Raw genomic sequence first — 18,447 nt, 5'->3', positions numbered from 1 at the left:
GCTTTGTCCACAGTGCATCTGTGTTTAGGCAAACAAAATAAAGTTGTTAATAATAATAATAATAATAAGAAGAAGAAGAAGAAGAAGAAGAATGGTCGTACAACTCAAAGGATAGATAATACAGTTTGTGTAAAGAGGATAAACTCTAGACTTTTGTTATTATTTTATTATCATTCTATTAAACACTAAACAAATTCATGTTGTTCAATAGAGTATTACCTTTTATGTGTGTGCGTGTGTGCGTGCGCGCGCGCGCGCATTTCTATGCATGCGCGATAGCTATCCCTGTCTGTGTGTATATGTGTTGCTACATATATTGTGTAAAACTTGACTCAATCAATCAATCTATGTATGTATGTGTCTTTCTTTCTTTCTTTCTTTCTTTCTTTCTTTCTTTCTTTCTTTCTTTCTTTCTTTCTTTCTTTCTTTCTTTCTCTGTTTGTTTAAATGTGATGTGTGAAGGAGTTGAACTGTTTCCTTCAGACTTTTTAAGAACGGAAAAGCAAGTTTGTTTGATCGTCTAAAACTTCCCGGTTGTTTACAGTTGTGTTTGCTCTGCCCTTGCGCTTACATAATTCATAAAAAAAAACCCTGCATGAAATCCTAAAACTGTGAGCTCTGGCTTTGACGGAGCGGCTATTAGGATTAACAGTATCACACTCAGAGTGATCTAAAGCCTCTGACAGCGCCAACACAGGAAACAACAGTTCTATCCCCTAAATACGGGGTTTGGACTTTGTACACTTTTGGAGTTTAGCTTCATGTATTAGAATGCCTGCTTAACACGGCTCATTAAATTTGACTTAGTTGAGGAGTTTATCGCAGAAATCTCTTAACAATTCTGCCATATGGAGCTCATGTCATGTGATTTCAAGTTAGTGAGCGAAATCTGCACGTACCCTGAGTGTACCAGATTAATCTAGAGAAATGTGAATCCTGTTAAAGTGACTTTGTGTCATCCTCCCTGCCTGCCGGCGGGGAGTGGCTGGCTGCATCAGGACCACTCTCTCTGCCCCTGCCGTCACATGTTGACACTTGTGCTGTATGTTGCGCGTCAGAGAGACGCACAGACCCGATGTATGTGTCCTGCCTGCAGCGACAGAGCCAGATCCCACTGAGAACACCTGAGGAATGGCCTCTGAACGGGACGGATCCAACTCCACCAGGAGCCAGAGCAACCAGTTCGTGCAGCCGGCGTGGCGCATCGCGCTGTGGTCGGGCGCGTACAGCACGGTGCTGGCGGTGGCCGTGTTCGGCAACTTGATCGTCATTTGGATTATTCTGGCGCACAAGCGGATGAGGACTGTCACCAACTATTTCCTGCTCAACCTGGCTTTCTCTGACGTCTCCATGGCCGCGTTTAACACACTCATCAACTTCATCTACGCGGCGCACGGAGAGTGGTACTTTGGAGAAGTGTACTGCAGGTTTCACAACTTCTTCCCGGTCACCGCGGTGTTTGCCAGCATCTACTCAATGACCGCGATAGCCCTCGACAGGTGGGCGGCAGACTGTCCTCTTAAAAACATTTACATATATATTTTTTTAATTTCTTACTTGCCTTCATAAGCAGTTGCACCCCTGGATGGTTAACGAGCTCAATACATCTGTTATTTTACCTATTTTATTACTCTGCATGTTTGGTGTCATTTGTCATACAAGCCTTTATGTATAGTCTGCAACAGTTGTCACTGTTACACTTGTGCTATTGCACTAAGGGAAATTATTATTATTATTATTATTATTATTATTATTATTATTATTATTATTATTGCAGTGCCTACAGGTCAGGCGATATCTTTTCACAGCAGTTTTAACTTTTATTCTTTCATGTTAAATCATCAGGAAAATAAATAAGTGGAAGTTAAAAGTATGAACTGTTTTATTGAAGCCCGTTTTTAGTGCTGAATGTATTGCAAGTGGAATTTAACAGGACAGTTAGGACAGTTAATTAGAACAGGTGGGGCAGTTGTCAACTATATGTAAAGACTTGCCAGATATTTCATTTGAATAGCATCAATTAGCAACTAATACAAAAATAGCTTTTTTTTGTTCTGCATTTGGAGCACAAACGTTGTTTACACAACATCTTAAAATATGAAAAACTTTAAGGAGTCTGGCATTAAACCAAATATGAATACTGGTGTAAGATGTGTGTGAGTACTGGGTGTACTGAAGAGCTCAGTGTCGTTCAAATAATAATAAGCATAATAATGATTATGCACAGTCCTATAAATGGTATATTTTCATCGTGTCTTATTTATATTTGCTGTTCACTCCAGAGCGGAGTTTAATTTAGTTTAATTTTGGTAGCAGGCTGCAGTGATTTTTGAAAAAATAATAATATAACATTTTGTTAAACCCGTTTTAATGAACAGTTGAGATGGATGCTGATTCACTAGTATGAAGGATGAGTCATTGTGACCTTTTCTGTAAAAGTCGTGTGTTATTGCTTCACAACACAACCAACAGAAGCTGCAATTGTTGCGTACTTACCTATTCATTGTACGAGTGTTTGCTCTCACCTGTTCCCTGTAGATACATGGCAATCATCCATCCTCTGAATCCCCGTCTGTCTGCAAAAGCCACCCTGGGAGTCATCGTCCTTATCTGGAGTCTGGCTGTGGTTCTGGCCTTCCCTCTATGCTACTTCTCCACCACGCGAACTCTTCCCCGCAGAACCCTCTGCTACGTGGCCTGGCCCCGCATGGCCGATGACCCCTTCATGTGAGTCCGCACTGAATCAAGCTTCCCCATCATTAATGTAACATGTATATTAGGGCTACATTCAATTCATTCTTTATTATTGTTCCTTCATCACTTAATCTGGCTCGTTGTCTCTTTGCTGATGCCTCTTTAGAACATGCAAATGATTGGACTTCTTTAATTATGCAGGTATCATATCATAGTGACAGTGCTGGTGTATCTGTTGCCTTTGGTGGTCATGGGTATCACTTACACCATTGTGGGAGTGACGCTGTGGGGAGGTCAGATCCCTGGAGACTCATCTGACAGCTACCACGGACAGCTGCGGGCTAAAAGGAAGGTAATCACCATTTTTATGCTTTCACATGGTTTACGTGAATATACTGTACGCATTGCTGTTGTTTATTATATTATCAATATCTAACCATTTTAAAAGAAATTTAAACAATTTAGGATATGAGACTTCCTAACTCATCAATCATTGGCGGATGTATTAACATATTTTTAAGTCCACTAAAATGGTTTTCAGTTGAGTTTTTTGACCGTTTTATTGTTGAAGTGAGTGATCAAGGATTTGCTTTACTTGGAAGCTTTAGCTCACTGGAAGCCTTTATTCAAATGAAAAAGATTATTAAACTTTTATAGGAAATACTAAGTACAGTAAGCCAAAAATAAACACAAAGTTAAATCATCAGCAAGTAAAAACAGAATCAGCTTCAGAACAGTGGTACAGCTAGTCTGGGAAAAAGACACGGTGGGGGGGGGGGCCTCCCACCAGGTCCTTAACTTGTACAACTATAAAAGTCCCACTTTAATAATCCCATAACAGCAGTTGTAATAGTCCATATGTGTAAAAAGAAACTCACCTCACATGAACTAAAGCAGATTCTACAAGTCGTTTAAAGTCACAAAACAGTTTGGATAAGAAAACCAAAAACTGTACAGGAAATTCAAATCTAATGAAAAGCCTACCAAGAACAAAAATACAATTTCAAGTACAGTTGGATATTTGTCATGCATATGCAAACACAGCTTGTTTAAGTGAAAAAGGATGCTAAGGCACTTGATTTACTGCAGTCTGACATCATCAGTGATACTGCACGGTGTACTTTACAGCAGTGAAGGGTTGGGCTAAGCCGGGATTAAGGTCATCACAGCTCTCATGACGAGCATCTATCAAGACAGCTCTGGGATTAATGCCAGAGAATGGAATTCATTGATAAACATCACAAATGCAGCAGTTCAACATGTCGGATTATTCAAAGCAAGCCCAGGGGTTAGGCTCTGAAAGTGTTCATTCATAAAGGCGGTTTCAAATGGAATTACCCAAAAAAAAATATTATCATGTTTTATTAAACTGCGGATCAACATGTTCCTCTGTCTTTGACATGATTACTCTCACCACTTTATTTTGGTGAAAAGTTGAAACAGTAGACCGTTGAGTAAGCAACTGATTTATTTTTATTTTTTTTTTAAACAAAGCATAATTTAAAAATCAACATTTGAATTGTTATATGGTGCCACAAAGCCAAATGAACCACACAAGACAACAAAAAGAGAAAACTGCAGATTTGTTTTTTGCAATCTTTTGGAGGCTTCAGGGTCAGATATATACTATAGGTTGAATCAGTAGGGTTGAAAAAAAAAAGTCTTTAAAGGTCCGAGAACAAAATGAGTGGAATAACAAAGCCCCAGGCTGACATCTCTGTGTTGTAGATGAGCGTTTTGTCACTCACTCTGTTTAAGCCGCTGCGTCTTTGTACCGTGTTCCACACACTTGTTGAGTTACCCACTCTCTCTCACCTGCAACCTGCTGGGTTCGGTGCGTCATCAATGACCTTTCCCTCTCTTCACAAGACGGCCGCTCTGGGGTCATAGAATAGAGTTCATGATTTGAATTGAATATGACAAACTCTATGGTTGACAAGCTCACAACATCAGTGATTCATGTGGTACCGTAGTGTCTCACATCACTTGGGGAAATGAGATTTAGAGCACTGTGGGATTTTGCAATTTGATGTTTGATCAGTGGAAGAAAATGCTGGGGGGATATTTTAAATGCTTCCAACACCGAGATCAGACAGTGAAACAAAGATAAAATATAAAAATCTGTTATAGTCACATCTTCAGTGACATTTTATTTACAAGGCAATGAAACCGTTTATCTCTGCCTGGTTTCAGGCCTGGCATTTTATGCATTGAGGAGCTCGACCATTTAAATGACTTTGTGTCAGTTAAAGTGTTTCTAGTATCTGATTACTCCCTGGTCACTTCCTGTTCTAGCTGGGGCAAGACCCCAAGGCCTGTTCAGGTCCTGCTTGAGAGAGAGTATATCTTTCTATTTGTCTGGGAGGGGATGGAGGTCCTCAGAGCAGAGCTGGAGGAAGTTATGGGGGACGAGGACTTCTAGGCTTCTTTGCTCATCACACTGCCCCCACAGCCCCTAAACAGGAAGGAGGGTGGGAATGACAGAAAAGGTTATCCATCAGTTTGACAGATTAGTTACTTCTAGTGTTGGTCACAGGCCCACCTACATCATAGTTGACGTTACATCTCATCACAGGGCAAACAAAGGCAGTCAGTCACAAACAAACACCTATAGCAAGTACTTTACTGTCATCCACTGAACCAACAATCATATTTTTTGATTTTTGGAGAACAAAAAAAAAACGGTCACCATAAGCATCCAGAGAAAAAGCCGTACATGTACAATGGAAACATGCAAACTCTGCAAAAAGGCTTTCCAAGCCCAAACATGGAGCTATATGAGCTGTATAAAGTGTTTTACTGTCAACTGAAAAGATAAAGAATACTTTTGAACATTTATTCCACACTAAATCAGGATGATAATTGCCAAAGCTGAGTGAGCAATAAGATTGAGCAGTCACTTTGAATAGAGTAATGAGACACTGTCGCATTGTCACATTTTTCTGGAACATAACTTTACATTACTTGTGAAATCTTCAAGGGTGTGGGGGGTGTGTGTGTGTGTGTGGGGGGGGGGGGGGGGTTACGGTATCTAATAAAACTGGCAGGATTTCCTCCCATTTAAAGTTTCACACTGACTGCAAATGAGCTCGAAGATTGATGCGGAGCAATACAACAGAGTAATTGTTTGACTCACTCACTTTCTACTTTTTTTTCTTTGGTGTTAGGTCGTAATGAATGTCGACCACATTTTCTTTTATTACTGTTTGACTTTCGTTGTTTATATCATGAAACACTGCTACACTTTCACACACTTTCATGCCACATCTGAAGTGTGCAATATATTTGCATTTTTGAGCACTACGCAGATGATATTCTGGGAAGAAATGATAATTTGGTAACATGGACTATTCTTCAGTAAAGACGCCAGAGGCTCATAACCTGTGTGAAAAACCTAAAAGGCGACAGGTTTTTGATTAAAAAATATGAAAAGGAATATGTGGAGTTGAAAACTAATAGTTGCTATATTAAAACAGATAATTGAGAAGTGTACCTTATGTAATACGGTCAATTTAAATGTGAAAGTCATTAGAAAGACTGGCACCACTAACTTTGCAGCTTATCGTGAGACAGTGTGTGTGCTGTATATGAGTAGTGTGAATGGTAGCTTTACTTTAAAACACATTTATTTGATGTGTTTGGTCTGATTTGCTGGGGAAATAATCACTGTGAATAAAGCTACTCACTCCCCTACAATAAAATAGTCCCACAAAGGATTTGACCATCATCATTTTTTTGTAAATCTTGAGACTCTCCTGCTGATTACTTTGCCACATCACCCGTTTGTCCGACAGGTGGTGAAGATGATGATCATTGTGGTGGTGACCTTTGCCCTCTGCTGGCTGCCTTACCACATCTACTTCATCGTGACGGGCCTTAACAAGCGTCTGAGCAAGTGGAAGTACATCCAGCAGGTCTACCTGTCAGTGCTCTGGCTGGCGATGAGCTCCACCATGTACAACCCCATCATCTACTGCTGCCTCAACAGCAGGTGAGTGCAAACCAGTCGACACCATCCTCTCGTGATCGTGCGTCTCAGTACTGCACGCTGCGGCCGAGTATTGACTCACGAGGGGGGATGTTTTGGCCGCAGGTTTCGGGCAGGATTCAAAATGGCTTTCCGCTGGTGTCCGTTTGTCCGAGTGTCCACCTACGACGAGCTGGAGCTCCAGAACACCAGACTGAGACCCGGTCACCAGAGCAGCATGTGCACCCTCTCTCGAGTCGACACCAGCATCCTGAGCAAAGACAAGAGTGTTCGAGGAAACAGAGCAAAGCTCAACTCAGAGCAGGGGAATAAAGATGCTGACTAGATGTAATTTACTCCATCTGGAAGCCGTCTTGTATGTTTTTTTTATTTTGAGCTGGAATGTGGCAAAGAGGCTTTTTTTTCTTCTTCCCCTTTTGATGACCTGTTGAATATAAAAGCACTTTGACAGATGTTTACATGGATGGGATCATAGTGTTGATCTTCACACTATGGGAGTGTTTTCAGAACTTCCCTTAGAACCCAGAAGTTAAAAGGGAAGATGCAGAGAAAGAAACATAGAGCTCAAGAAACCTCTTTGCTCTTGTTGAAAAACAACTGGAAGGTATTTATCATGATGCGACTGCAGATTTGGTCAATTTTCCAACAGATTCAGCAGAATGTGAGGAATCCACCTCAAGGAGCCAAGATCTTTTGATGCAGTCGAGTGGGACTGATGTCCAGTCACAGATCTGTGTCTTTAAAGTCTTTTTGGAGACATTATTGTCTCAGATATCGATTTCATATTAATGCCAAATGCAGAAATCATCCATATATGTCTTAATATAAGATCCTAACCTGCTTTAGGATATTCACAACTTTTTTCTTTTTTTTTTTTGCTTAATCTGGAGATAATCTCGTAATAGTTGATAATAATTCATCTTAATCAGCCACAATGGCTCCTTTTGACAAACTTCATAGGTTTAAATTCAACTGTTAAACTCAAGTGACAATACTTCTGTAGTTTTCTTGTTTCTTTAATCCTGAAATTTAAAAGGACACTAGTACAATGTAGTGCACAGAACCTGACAACAGTATTGTGAATGCTTTTTGAAGATATCTCATGAAAATGTTATTGTATTTATTTCAGAGTTGAATTCACTTGTTTTATTATAAGCTGCTGCTGTTTACTAGGTTGAATACATTTTCAACAAAGCTGAAATACCTTTTTGTTGTGTATTGAATGGGCTTGTTATTATTAATAGATCAGTAAGGGAACTGGCCAATGGTTTTTTCTTTTTTGTTTGTTTTTTGACCTATTTAAGCAAATTGCTCACACACACACACACACACACAGTCTCACCTTTGCAAAAAATGAGCTTTTATACGTTTCTGAAGTTCTTTGTCTTCGATTAATTTGACCTGATTTATAAGGAATTGTATAGGTTATTCTTATTTCCATATTTGGAAGGTCAGAAGCACTCGGCTGTCATATGTTTCTTTAATGAGATATTTTGTTCCTAGCTGCTGCAGGAATGAAAGTCCTTCATCAGTGCTTCAAACCAAACATAATTTAAGCTGCTTTTGATGTTTTGTGATGGGATTTTTTTTTTTTTTTACTCTGTGGTTGGCATGCTATTAAGTGAAGTGCTGATGTATAGATGGTTTTTCAAATGCTGTTGTCACGACAGTCAGACAGTCGCTCAGCCCATCTGATTATAACTCCCACATTACTGTTGCTCAAGACACGTTAATGCCCTATAGTATAATATTATGACTCCGACTTCACAGGTTGTTACATATTTTCTGCATTTTATGACAGAAGATAAATTCCAAAGTGCTTGCTGGTTGGACTTCTGTTAGCTGGAGGAAGCTTGTTCCATTTGAAAATGTACTTTGTGTGGATTGTTGTGGGGGTCATCATCTATTGTGAGTATTTCTTTCATCATATGACTATATTAACACTGTGGGTTTTTTTTTGTTTTTTTTTACATTTTGATGATTTGGTGCCGATAACAAAGAAATAAAAACAAATAAACAATACCATTCTTCATAGGGAATTTGTGTTCATGAGTGGAAGTTCTTTTTTTAACGAAACACATGTATGTTTTCTTTGTATTCGTGTATAATGATGTAAATTTGGAATCTATTACTCTAAAACAGTGGACATGTGACTGTATTGCTTCGTTTTTTTAAGGACTTGGAGCTCCCAAATGTAACATGAATGAAACAACAACGAACTGAATCTTGATCAGATTGCATCAGCTTCATTTTAATGAGCCCATAAATAAGCCCACATCTGCATTTTTTTTTTTTTTTTCAAAAAACTTATCAGGCTGTTTATTAAGCATGGACTAAACACAGAAAGATAAAACAAAAAAAAATCTCAGTTCAGAGACATTTACATGTTGGATCTGATGATGTAAGTAGTAAATTCGCCAGGTTCACATGATGTTGAAAATACAAAAGAAACCCCTGACAATAAGGCTGTAAACCTCTATGAGCTGCTTCAGTTAAAACAAAGTAAATAGGCTGGCTTGAAAATGTCTTTTACCCAAGTTGTGATGCTGATAATAGAAAGGTAAGAAGTATACAGATTAAATTTTTTTTAAATAAAAACACGTGAATATGCTGTCTAATAAATTGTCTTCATCATTGTTATTGGTTTTGTGTACAGCTCTGATAGAATTCAGCGGTGGGTTGTTAATACAAAATCTAATTGAAGACAATGCTGAACATATACTGCAACATATTTAGCATATACAGGGGTCTTTGTTCCATATCTCTCATACCCATATTGAAGTCTACAAGGTGTCAAAGATAAACTGTAAACATCAGAGTTAGTTTTTCTTGTTCAAGAAAACAAATGTAATCTAACCTAGTTTTCAAAATGTGTTGCAAAAGGAAAAATACTGCCACATGAGTACATTTTGGCTGCTGATTGTAGCACATTAGTTGGCAGCAGTAAAAGGAACAGGCTGCAGTTTTCTGTAATATTACTACTCCCAGACAAAACTAAAACACTAAACAGGCGAATAAAGAAAAGATAAGGTGACGAGCACAGACGCAAGCCAGAGGGTGGAGACGGCAGCTGGAGACCTGCAGAGACGGAGAGAAGGGACACACTTACATTAAAATCTTTCTCAATCACTTTAGTTATAGCCATTTTTTTTGCATTTCACAGGGAACATTTCTATATCCTTTCTTTTCACTTTCAAACTTCACACCGAAACCAGATTTTATGGAAGTCGTGCAACATTTGATTTCAGTTTTTAAATTATTCATTAGATAAATAAAATGTGTAGGTTCTCATCCATTTGCTAAAGTCTAGATGTGAAGGTAAGAGTGATGCACTGTGTTCAAACTGACAGTCACATCCAGGTTTGACAGTGTTTCAGCTTCTGTGTTACAGCAAATGGTAAGAAAACAACATTTTTCCAGTGACAGTTTAAGAGTATAAGCTGCCTTATTTATCTTAGGAAGATTTTCAGATTGTAAAAAAAACCCAACCCAATGTTTCATGTTTATACTTTGAAAATGTTGTCGATTGAAAGTGCACCACTATTTAAAAATAACGATGAGGCTATGCTTAAACACAGATCTATCTGCAGTAAAGACAAACTCAATTTAAAAATTTGAAATAATCTTTGATAGCAAACAATAGTTTTTTGCTTGTTTATTCATTAATATCTTTTGAAAAAAATGCCAATGATTAATGGTCAGATTTTCACAGTCTTAAGTATTAGGATGAAGTATTTCAGTATTTGAACCTGTCACATTGTGTAACTATTTGGGAAAAATTAAATATATGCACAGAAAGATACCGTGTGTGTTGTTATAACTGAATTATGTTAATGATTTCGTGAGTGACACACTCTCTAACAATCTGCATCTCATAAGCATGAAGACGTACAAAATGTGGGTCTTACCTTGAAAACACATAACAGTTGTGTGTGCTGTTCAGTTGTGAAGACTTCAAAACAATCCCTGTGTATTGAGTATCATCATCATCTATTTGTTTGACTTCTTCAACTATGAACTCTTCGGCTGGAGATAAGAGAACCTTGTCATTCTCTTTGATGCAGATGTTTTCCCCCAATTTGACGAAGAAGCAAGAAGTGACGTTTAAAATGACTTGACCCTCAAAGTCCTCAAGCTTCTTTAGTGCCTGAAAGTTTGAAGTAACGGCAGTGAAACTCCCAAATCTCACGATCGAGCCTTTCTTTGGAATGCCAGGATCCTCCCGGAGAACAAACACAGTCTGGCACTTCTTGGGCTTCAGCAGTGTCATGGCATCCATGAGCAGAAAATGAAGAGACTTAAAGTGGAAGTGGTTCTCGTAGGTGCTGACATTTACACCCATTGTCTCCACTGCGTTGTTGAAGACCTTCACAAAGTCTTCATCCCCGAGCACAAAAGTAGAAAGGGCAGTTGTGTGAGCTTGTGTTCCTCCAGGGATCAAAGCCGAACACTTGCTGTTCGCGGTCCACGCGCCGTGGAATTCCACACTGTGGTTTAGCTCCTGTTTCAGCAGGCCTGAAAGGATGAACCTCTCCATGGCCTGCTGACGGCATCCACTGTACAGGTCATCCACCACATCGGAGGCCGAGTCCAGGAGTTTTTCATTCCCTGCAGCGACCTTAAAGGGGAATTTACATTGAAGTCAACGCAGTTCATTAGTCGCAAGGCCATCAGTGCCAGGAATAATACTTACTTTATAGAAGAGAACTGTGAAGCAGATTGCAGCAAGAAGCATTTTATTCCTGGCCCACATTTTGAACGATCCTCTTCCTCTCCTTCTACACACTTCTGTAACACACACACACACACACACACACACACACAAACATACAGATCGCAAAAACACTGCAAGATAAAACTTGAACGAAAAGTTGTGTGACACATGAGGAGATGATCTCGGCTCTGGCAAACCCTAATTTGGCTTCAGACAAGCCCTAATTTGTCTACAATGTTTCCTCCTTCCCTAGGAAGGGGCACACCCATCCAGCCCAGGTTAAAAATAAATGTAGAGAAAAATTAAAAAGACAAGCAAATGTGGAAAAATCAAAGCGACACATACCTTAAGCGAGGCAAATTAACGTGTGTGAAAGAATCAGAAAATCAGGTCCATCAAACTGCAGGAGAGTGATTCTCTGCACAACAGTGTCCGAAGAAATGGAGCCATTTATCTTGCTGAACAACTCCTTTTTCCTTTCCTGTGGAAGGAAATAACATGCCATTGGGAGACCCACTGTCCACTTATTTGTTCTGCTTGAGCTACCGTGTGGCTGCATGTTCCTGCAGATTTGTTGCTCCTGTTATAAACCTACAAGTTTTTAATTCAAATGTACGTCTCATCAGCATTAAATTGTCTCTCCAATCCTGTTTAGCCCATGATCATCATTCTTTTAATCTTAATGCCTTTGTTTTCCTTCAAATTATTCCATTAACATTAAAAATGTTCCCTTCAAACATGCATTTGTGTACATTATTCGTTGTTGCATGCAAAGTTTAAGGATATTATGAGGCTGCTGCAGTATACACCATATAAATTGTTATGCCAGCAACTGTGAGGCAGATATTTAGTTTTGATTGTGAGGAAATATAATCTCACCACATGAAATCTCATCTTTTTTTAACTCTTGATCTTGTTTACATCAGGAACTACACAACAAATGCATTCCGTGGAAGTACTACAGAGGGTTTTATAGTAGTACAGAAACTTCATAAATTATTGAAAATGATGTCCATATCATACGCCACTACTCATAAAGTAAACAAAAGATATCTTACCACACTAACGGTTGATGAATATAGCTAGTGCGCTGCATTGTTTTCTTTGGAGTTATCCAGAGTTTGGGCAGGGGAACAGCTAATTCCTTTTCTAAAGAGACATGTTCCACTTCCCACCTTCATCCCACTTCACTTCCTTCCTTGACTGCTGGATCGTGGAAAAGTTAACAGGAGTTCAGGGTTGTGGATGGCCAGTTCATGATGAGAAAACCTTTTGTCCAAATTTTTGATAACTACATTCAGAAGTTACTAAAGGAACTTCATTAATATTTTGTGGTCATTATGTATATATATTTCTATTGCAATTGCCACAAACATAAATAGAAAAACAAAACAAAACAAAATTAAAATGTGTCATAAAAATCAATACATTAAAATATCATAATGACAAAAAAATTGGTTAATCCTAAATGTAATTTGAATATTTCAAGTCTTTGAGCTGAGTCAATGTTATGACTTTGTATAATGTCAACTTTGTTTTATTTGATTATTATTTATTTGTTTGTCAACAATATTTGCAAAACACATGACATGGGCCAATATAGAGCTACTTTTTGAGAGAGAGAAAAAAAACACAATTATGAAAACAATATTGATTAAATATGACAGTATATTTCATACTTAAAATTGCTGCTGCTGTGTTTGTTGTGTCTTACTTGTGTTATCCTGTGTCTTTATATTATTACTAACACAGTAGAAAACATGTATTATAAAAAAGACTCCTGACTCTTTGGACTATTTAATCTCATTGCAGTTTTCTGAATATATAAACTAAATATAGAATAAGTTTGTTTTTTATTTATTCATAATAACAAAAGTTTTTTTTCACCATGAACAAAATAAATAAGTCAAAATACAATGTTGAGAATAAATATAATAATTCTAGTATATAGTAATTAGTATTACTATATAGTATATACTATATAATAATACTATCATATTAGTATTAATTACTATATGTTCTATAACAATTAGCATTAGCATTAAGCTTCTCGTGACCGGAAATGGCGTTGGTTCCGTTTCCGGAGGCGCCAAATAGAAAACAACCTCCAGCGGTGTCTTTTTCTCTAGTTACACCGAGGACAAAGGAAACCAATTGGACTTTAATCTACTTTATGAAACGGTATTGTACACTTTTATGATGTGTTAGTGTTAAACCCGGGCGAGTCTTAGCCTCGTCGTTAGCCACGATGTTCGCCACACCGCGTTAGCAAAATGTTAGAATCTGTGAATGAAAAGTCCAGAATGAGGCACTCATTCATGATAAATATGCAGTTTGATGGTCAAAGTGTTAAAATACTTATTTATAAGTAAAAGACAGCCTGTGTCATTGTTTTGTAAGAAGGGTTGACGTGAGTTGAGGTGGCTCTACTGCCCCCCTGAGGTTCTCTGAAGTACTGCAGGAGGGGCATCTCTCACTTTTTCTTCCCAAATTATTTATATAATGATATTTATTATTATCTCAAAAAAAAATCTGATCTTTGATGAGAACTATAAATATTTTTTGAAAGTGACTTGACTCGACTTCACTGGTAAATGAACCTCACAGCTGTGAAGCAGCTTGTATCTTTATGAGGAATCTGCATTACAAATGATTTAAATGTGGTTGATAATGTGTTGTCACTGTGGGTCATCCTATCAGTGAGGAGATATTCAGTAATTGAGGTTACAAACTTTATATTGTGGTTCTTGAGAGTTATTATAAACTCTCAGGTTGCAGTTTTTGTGTATGATGAAGATTCTATTATCTTAATTGTTTCCAAACATATTTCCAGTTTATTTTTAGGTGGGAAAAGATCACTGTCGATAATAATTAGTATCGGTGATCAATAATCGCCTGAGGATGAGTAAGTGGGGAGACCGGCTGAAGAAAGTGGAGCAGCTTGCTCAGTCGTTCCATCAGAATCCTCTGACGACACGCTACAAACCTCGACTGTGGCCCTGCCAGCCTTCCTCTGTCTGGAAACTCTTCCCTCGTCAAAGCTCTGCGATCAGCTTCGCTCAGAGCTGCAAAGAAGTAAACGAGACACGACATTGCCTTATCACCAAGACGGTACCTCTCACATTTATAAAGTGAATGCAAAACTCACCCACAGTTGTTGTGGGAATTTCCTAGGTTGTACATGTGTTTGCGCTCGAAAAGGAAAATGCATCCCAGGGACAGAGGATCTTCCTGGTGACCAGTTACAGTGAGCTGTGGCACTACTACAGGTAAATATGAGCATTTTATTAAAACATTTTTAAAGGTAGGTTCTTCTGTGATGCTGATCTACATGATTAAGACCATTCTCCTACTGTTTGAAGGACCTTCTCTCAGTCCTTGATGCACTGCTATGAGGTGATACCAGAGGGAGCGGTCTGTAAGCTTTACTTTGACTTGGAGTTCCACAAGCCTTCAAACAAAGGGTCCGATGGTAGAGCCATGGTGTCTATGCTCATCCAGGTACAGCTCATGTTTTGTGTCGTCATTCACTATTTAATTTGAAAAATAAATACAAGCAGTTCATTTTCAGGTCAGGTTTCTCTAAATAGGACATCTGCAACACCAGATTGGAAACAGTCAGACAAAACTATTTCACATAAAAAGAATGAAACGTTCATATGTAATTTAGCTTTTTGTACAAACTTAATTTAATATCATCAATATAGTTGTTTTCTTCAACCATGAAAATTTAATTTGGTCCTATTCTGACTTGCTTGCATAAATTGCACATACATAAACTTGGTATCAATGCGCTTATGTTGTATTACTATTTACTGGATAATATTTCACTTAAATACTTTCTAAAAATGAAGATAATGCTCTGTATTTACTTGTTTGTGTTTTATGTGTTGACAGTATGTCTGTGATAAGTTACTGGAGGTTTATGGAGTTGAATGCTCTGTGAAGAATGTCCTCAGCCTGGACTCCAGCACAGAGGAGAAGTACAGTCGACATCTCATTTTTAGTCTCCAGAATGCAGCTTTTAAAGACAACATCCATGTGGGTGAGTTTGAGCTTACATGGAACGCAGCATGTTGTGTTTCCTAATTCACAAAGCCATTCGAGGTTTTTCTTTCTCTCCTGGGCAGGAAGGTTCATCCTTGCAATCCTGAAGCCCGTCCTAAACAAAGAGAAAAGTGGAAGTAACCTGGACGACGGGATGAATGCAGAAGCAGAAAACACGGCAGAAGGGTTAGTTCAAAACACAAATATTTATTTTCCTATTACCACTTTTCACATTTTTTTTTGTTGTGCTGACAGAAGACATGCTGTTCCTGAGAGGAAGCCAGCACAGGCAGGCGGAATGACTGAGAGTCCCCCGATGAAGAGAAGTAAGCAGGAAGACCTCAGCTTCCTGCAGGTGAAAAACAAGGACGGCGAAGAGGGTCTATTTGTTGATCTCGGTATGAAGGATTACATTTTATTTCACCTTTTTTTTTTTTTTCTCCCAACATTTAGTCTCATACAGAGGCTTATCAAATACAACCGTTGCACAGGGCACATACATTTAATTTCAAGTGTCCATATGAAGAATGAATCAAATGTAGCTTGTTTTGTTACCTGAAAGTTCATACAAATAAAATATTACTGTGAAACTATGCCAGTCTCCATGCAGTATAAAAACAAAAATTTAATGATTATAGCAAGTTGTTTCTATCCCGTCCTTCAATTCCTTACTGTGCTAGATTCAGCCTTTATTCACCACAACTTACTTGCACCTTTTTGTTTTTGCCACAACAGGTGTGTACACCAGGAACAGAAACTTCCGTCTTTACAAGTCATCAAAGGTTGGGAAGTCCGCTGCTTTCACGGTTGCAGAAGACAACCAGTTTATTGGCAAAGCGGAGAAAGGAATTTCCCCAGAGGAGAGCATATTCCTGGCATCTTTGGTGTGTAACGTGAGGTAAAGTGAGCACCGGTTTAATATGTGTTATGACCCGAACGTGTCTTAGACTGTCAGATCAAGTGTTTATCCTTCATGCCATCAGTTTCACTGGTCAGAGAATTCTTACTTGGGACGACCCAGACGCAAATCAACCCAAAATCAAGACGACTCCTCATCAGCAGCAAGGATCAGCTTCCGATTCAGGTAATTTTCAGCCCAGATGCACCATCACGGTTTTCTTTGGTCGTCATTGATATGTATACTGTCGTGGTAAAATCATATCTTGGCCTTATACTCATTATATTTGATCATCATAGGCTTCCTACCTTCCTGGCTTTAAACTAGCGACTCTTGGTTCACTCCCTTTTCCAGCTGGCTTTCAACTAGCAAAGATTCCCTCACTCCCTTCTCCAGCAAGGCATTATCTGCCTGGGAACCAAGGTCAACGCTCTGCTATTGCTAAAACTCACCAGTTCAATTGTTCTGCTTCAAACCCCTCCTCTTCCTACCCACCGGTTAAGACTCACAGGCGCAACTTGTGCGACGCACACTCGATCCTGCAGACAGCTGAATGCACGCTGCATGATCCTGTGCCTTGGGACCCCAATAAACTTCTCCTGACAGAAAAACCTTGTTTTAACACATTATTCCAAACAGCACCGACAACAACAAAATATCCACGACAGTACATTAATTCACTGTAACTTTTCCTTCCACACATTCTTGGCAGCCACGTTCTCTGGGTGGATGTCGTCACCCCACCAGGAAGTGGACGATTTTGTATTGACCGTAGTTAGAAAGGACAACATACAAGGAAGTGAGTATCAATGTCTATATATGATTTGCGTAGGCAAAACACATTCCTGTTATACAACTCTGATCAAACAAGCTTGTAAACAAAGTTTTTTAAATTTCCCTAATATGGCTATAATGTTTCTCAGCCTCAAGTGTGGAGAATTGAAATAGAAGAGCTCAGCCATTGATTGTGTGCGAGTGACATGATCTCCACTAGATTTGGTGATTGTGAATTAGTTTGGTTCCAGTGGATTGTTGGATTCAATCCACCACCTTTTATTGTTATATCAGGAAAAGTTACGCCACAGAGTTCAGGCTGATCCGTCTGACTTTAATGATCTCGTCTCACTCAAACAGGCATCAGACGATGGAACTACTTTCCTGCAGAACAACTTCTCGTCTACGACATCGCCAAATACCGCTGGTGCGAGAATGTGGGCAGGTTTCATAAAAGCAACAACGTCATGTATGTACAGTCCCACGCAGGACAATCTGCAGGACGTCTCTGGGCATTGTTTCTCTATCTGAACTGCTCTCACGTTCCTTTGCAGGATTGTTGTGGATTTGAGAGAGGAACTTTGGTACCAGAAGTGTCACGATCCTGAATGCAGGAACTTCAGGTCCTCCAGTAGGTTATAACCCCCAGAGCCACCGTATGGACTTGAATTTAAGGTCACACTGTCTTTTCAAAGTTATAATTTGCACCTGATGATCACAGGTTACCCGCTGCCACAGGAGATCTGCGTCAGCTACGTCTTGTCACTGGTAGGTTTTTATTTAACCAACATTCTGGGCTCAAATGAACTGACCTCGTTTTCTGATCAAACACCTGCATGAACAGAGTGACGATGTCCGACGTCTTCATACAGGATGAAGAGGACCAGGTGTTCGTAATGGACGACGCTGGCAACATTGAACCCAGTCAGACAACGACGGATTCAGAGAAAACTGCTGACACGTGGGACAACGAGCTGGACGATCGGGAGTATTTAGATGGTCTGAACGACTTTGAAAAAAGCGGTGGAGACATCTCGGATCAGCTTTTGCTCTCATGTGTGGCAGACTTTGATTCCTAGGGAGACGTCCAGACTGAAGCAAACATTTAAGCAGAATAAAAAAAAAAAAAAAAAAAAAAATGTACATGGATTCTGAAACACTGTTGTTTGAGTGATATTAATAGAAATACTGTGCAACTTTTCTTGTAAATTGATGAATCTGATGTTTCTATGCAAGTTCCTCTTGCCCTGTTATTACATGTGTTGTGAATGAAAGTATTAATGCACTTTTAATATCTAAAGAAATGAAGCTAAACATGTTTTGGAAGAACTT

General features: G+C 39.0%; 3 protein-coding genes across 5 annotated transcripts; 2 read left to right on the top strand and 1 right to left on the bottom strand.

The window, feature by feature from the left end:
• The first annotated feature begins 656 nt into the window (after positions 1 to 656).
• LOC308109636 (neuromedin-K receptor-like) lies at positions 657 to 8,726 on the top strand. The gene is made up of 5 exons (XM_080463336.1): positions 657 to 1,499; positions 2,539 to 2,727; positions 2,896 to 3,046; positions 6,489 to 6,685; positions 6,788 to 8,726. The coding sequence occupies exons 1-5, from the start codon at positions 1,132 to 1,134 to the stop codon at positions 7,005 to 7,007; spliced, it is 1,125 nt and encodes a 374-aa protein (XP_080319462.1). The 5' UTR covers positions 657 to 1,131; the 3' UTR covers positions 7,008 to 8,726.
• On the bottom strand, positions 8,659 to 12,601 carry LOC308109637 (ecto-ADP-ribosyltransferase 5). Of its 2 annotated transcripts, XM_080463337.1 has the most exons (5): positions 12,455 to 12,601; positions 11,742 to 11,877; positions 11,376 to 11,470; positions 10,591 to 11,300; positions 8,659 to 9,760 (listed from the first exon to the last, which is right to left on the bottom strand). In XM_080463337.1, exons 3-5 carry the CDS (start codon positions 11,433 to 11,435, stop codon positions 9,685 to 9,687), a joined length of 846 nt encoding a protein of 281 aa, XP_080319463.1. In that variant the 5' UTR covers positions 11,436 to 11,470; positions 11,742 to 11,877; positions 12,455 to 12,601; the 3' UTR covers positions 8,659 to 9,684. The 2 variants fall into 2 exon arrangements, with proteins under 2 accessions (XP_080319463.1, XP_080319464.1); XM_080463338.1 differs by lacking the exons at positions 11,742 to 11,877; positions 12,455 to 12,601 and having other exon boundaries at positions 11,376 to 11,503.
• An 869-nt stretch (positions 12,602 to 13,470) lies between these two features.
• On the top strand, positions 13,471 to 18,255 carry primpol (primase and polymerase (DNA-directed)). 2 transcript variants are annotated; one of them, XM_080464458.1, is made up of 14 exons: positions 13,471 to 13,577; positions 14,230 to 14,471; positions 14,571 to 14,665; positions 14,759 to 14,897; positions 15,294 to 15,441; positions 15,527 to 15,629; positions 15,699 to 15,841; positions 16,179 to 16,341; positions 16,427 to 16,527; positions 17,054 to 17,140; positions 17,476 to 17,584; positions 17,670 to 17,746; positions 17,837 to 17,883; positions 17,988 to 18,255. In XM_080464458.1, exons 2-14 carry the CDS (start codon positions 14,298 to 14,300, stop codon positions 18,192 to 18,194), a joined length of 1,593 nt encoding a protein of 530 aa, XP_080320584.1. In that variant the 5' UTR covers positions 13,471 to 13,577; positions 14,230 to 14,297; the 3' UTR covers positions 18,195 to 18,255. The 2 variants fall into 2 exon arrangements, with proteins under 2 accessions (XP_080320584.1, XP_080320583.1); XM_080464457.1 differs by having other exon boundaries at positions 15,527 to 15,841.
• Positions 18,256 to 18,447: the final 192 nt, after the last annotated feature.

The sequence above is a fragment of the Lipophrys pholis genome (assembly GCF_963383615.2).
Source record: "Lipophrys pholis genome assembly, chromosome: 5".
Taxonomy (NCBI): Eukaryota; Metazoa; Chordata; class Actinopteri; order Blenniiformes; family Blenniidae; genus Lipophrys; species Lipophrys pholis.
This window is presented reverse-complemented; position numbering and strand designations above follow the sequence as displayed.

Bases quoted from the DNA above. Each gene is read 5' to 3' on its own strand.
- LOC308109636 (XM_080463336.1), top strand. From the start codon at position 1,132: ATGGCCTCTGAACGGGACGGATCCAACTCCACCAGGAGCCAGAGCAAC. The intron at 1,500-2,538 runs GTGGGCGGCAGA...TGTTCCCTGTAG, and splicing joins ACCGCGATAGCCCTCGACAG to ATACATGGCAATCATCCATC. The intron at 2,728-2,895 runs GTGAGTCCGCAC...TTAATTATGCAG, and splicing joins ATGGCCGATGACCCCTTCAT to GTATCATATCATAGTGACAG.
- LOC308109637 (XM_080463337.1), bottom strand. From the start codon at position 11,435: ATGTGGGCCAGGAATAAAATGCTTCTTGCTGCAATCTGCTTCACAGTT. The intron at 11,301-11,375 runs GTAAGTATTATT...TTCCCCTTTAAG, and splicing joins TCACAGTTCTCTTCTATAAA to GTCGCTGCAGGGAATGAAAA. The intron at 9,761-10,590 runs GTAAGACCCACA...CCGTCTCTGCAG, and splicing joins AACTGTTATGTGTTTTCAAG to GTCTCCAGCTGCCGTCTCCA.
- primpol (XM_080464457.1), top strand. From the start codon at position 14,298: ATGAGTAAGTGGGGAGACCGGCTGAAGAAAGTGGAGCAGCTTGCTCAG. The intron at 16,342-16,426 runs GTAAAGTGAGCA...TCATGCCATCAG, and splicing joins TCTTTGGTGTGTAACGTGAG to TTTCACTGGTCAGAGAATTC. The intron at 17,141-17,475 runs GTGAGTATCAAT...TCACTCAAACAG, and splicing joins AAAGGACAACATACAAGGAA to GCATCAGACGATGGAACTAC.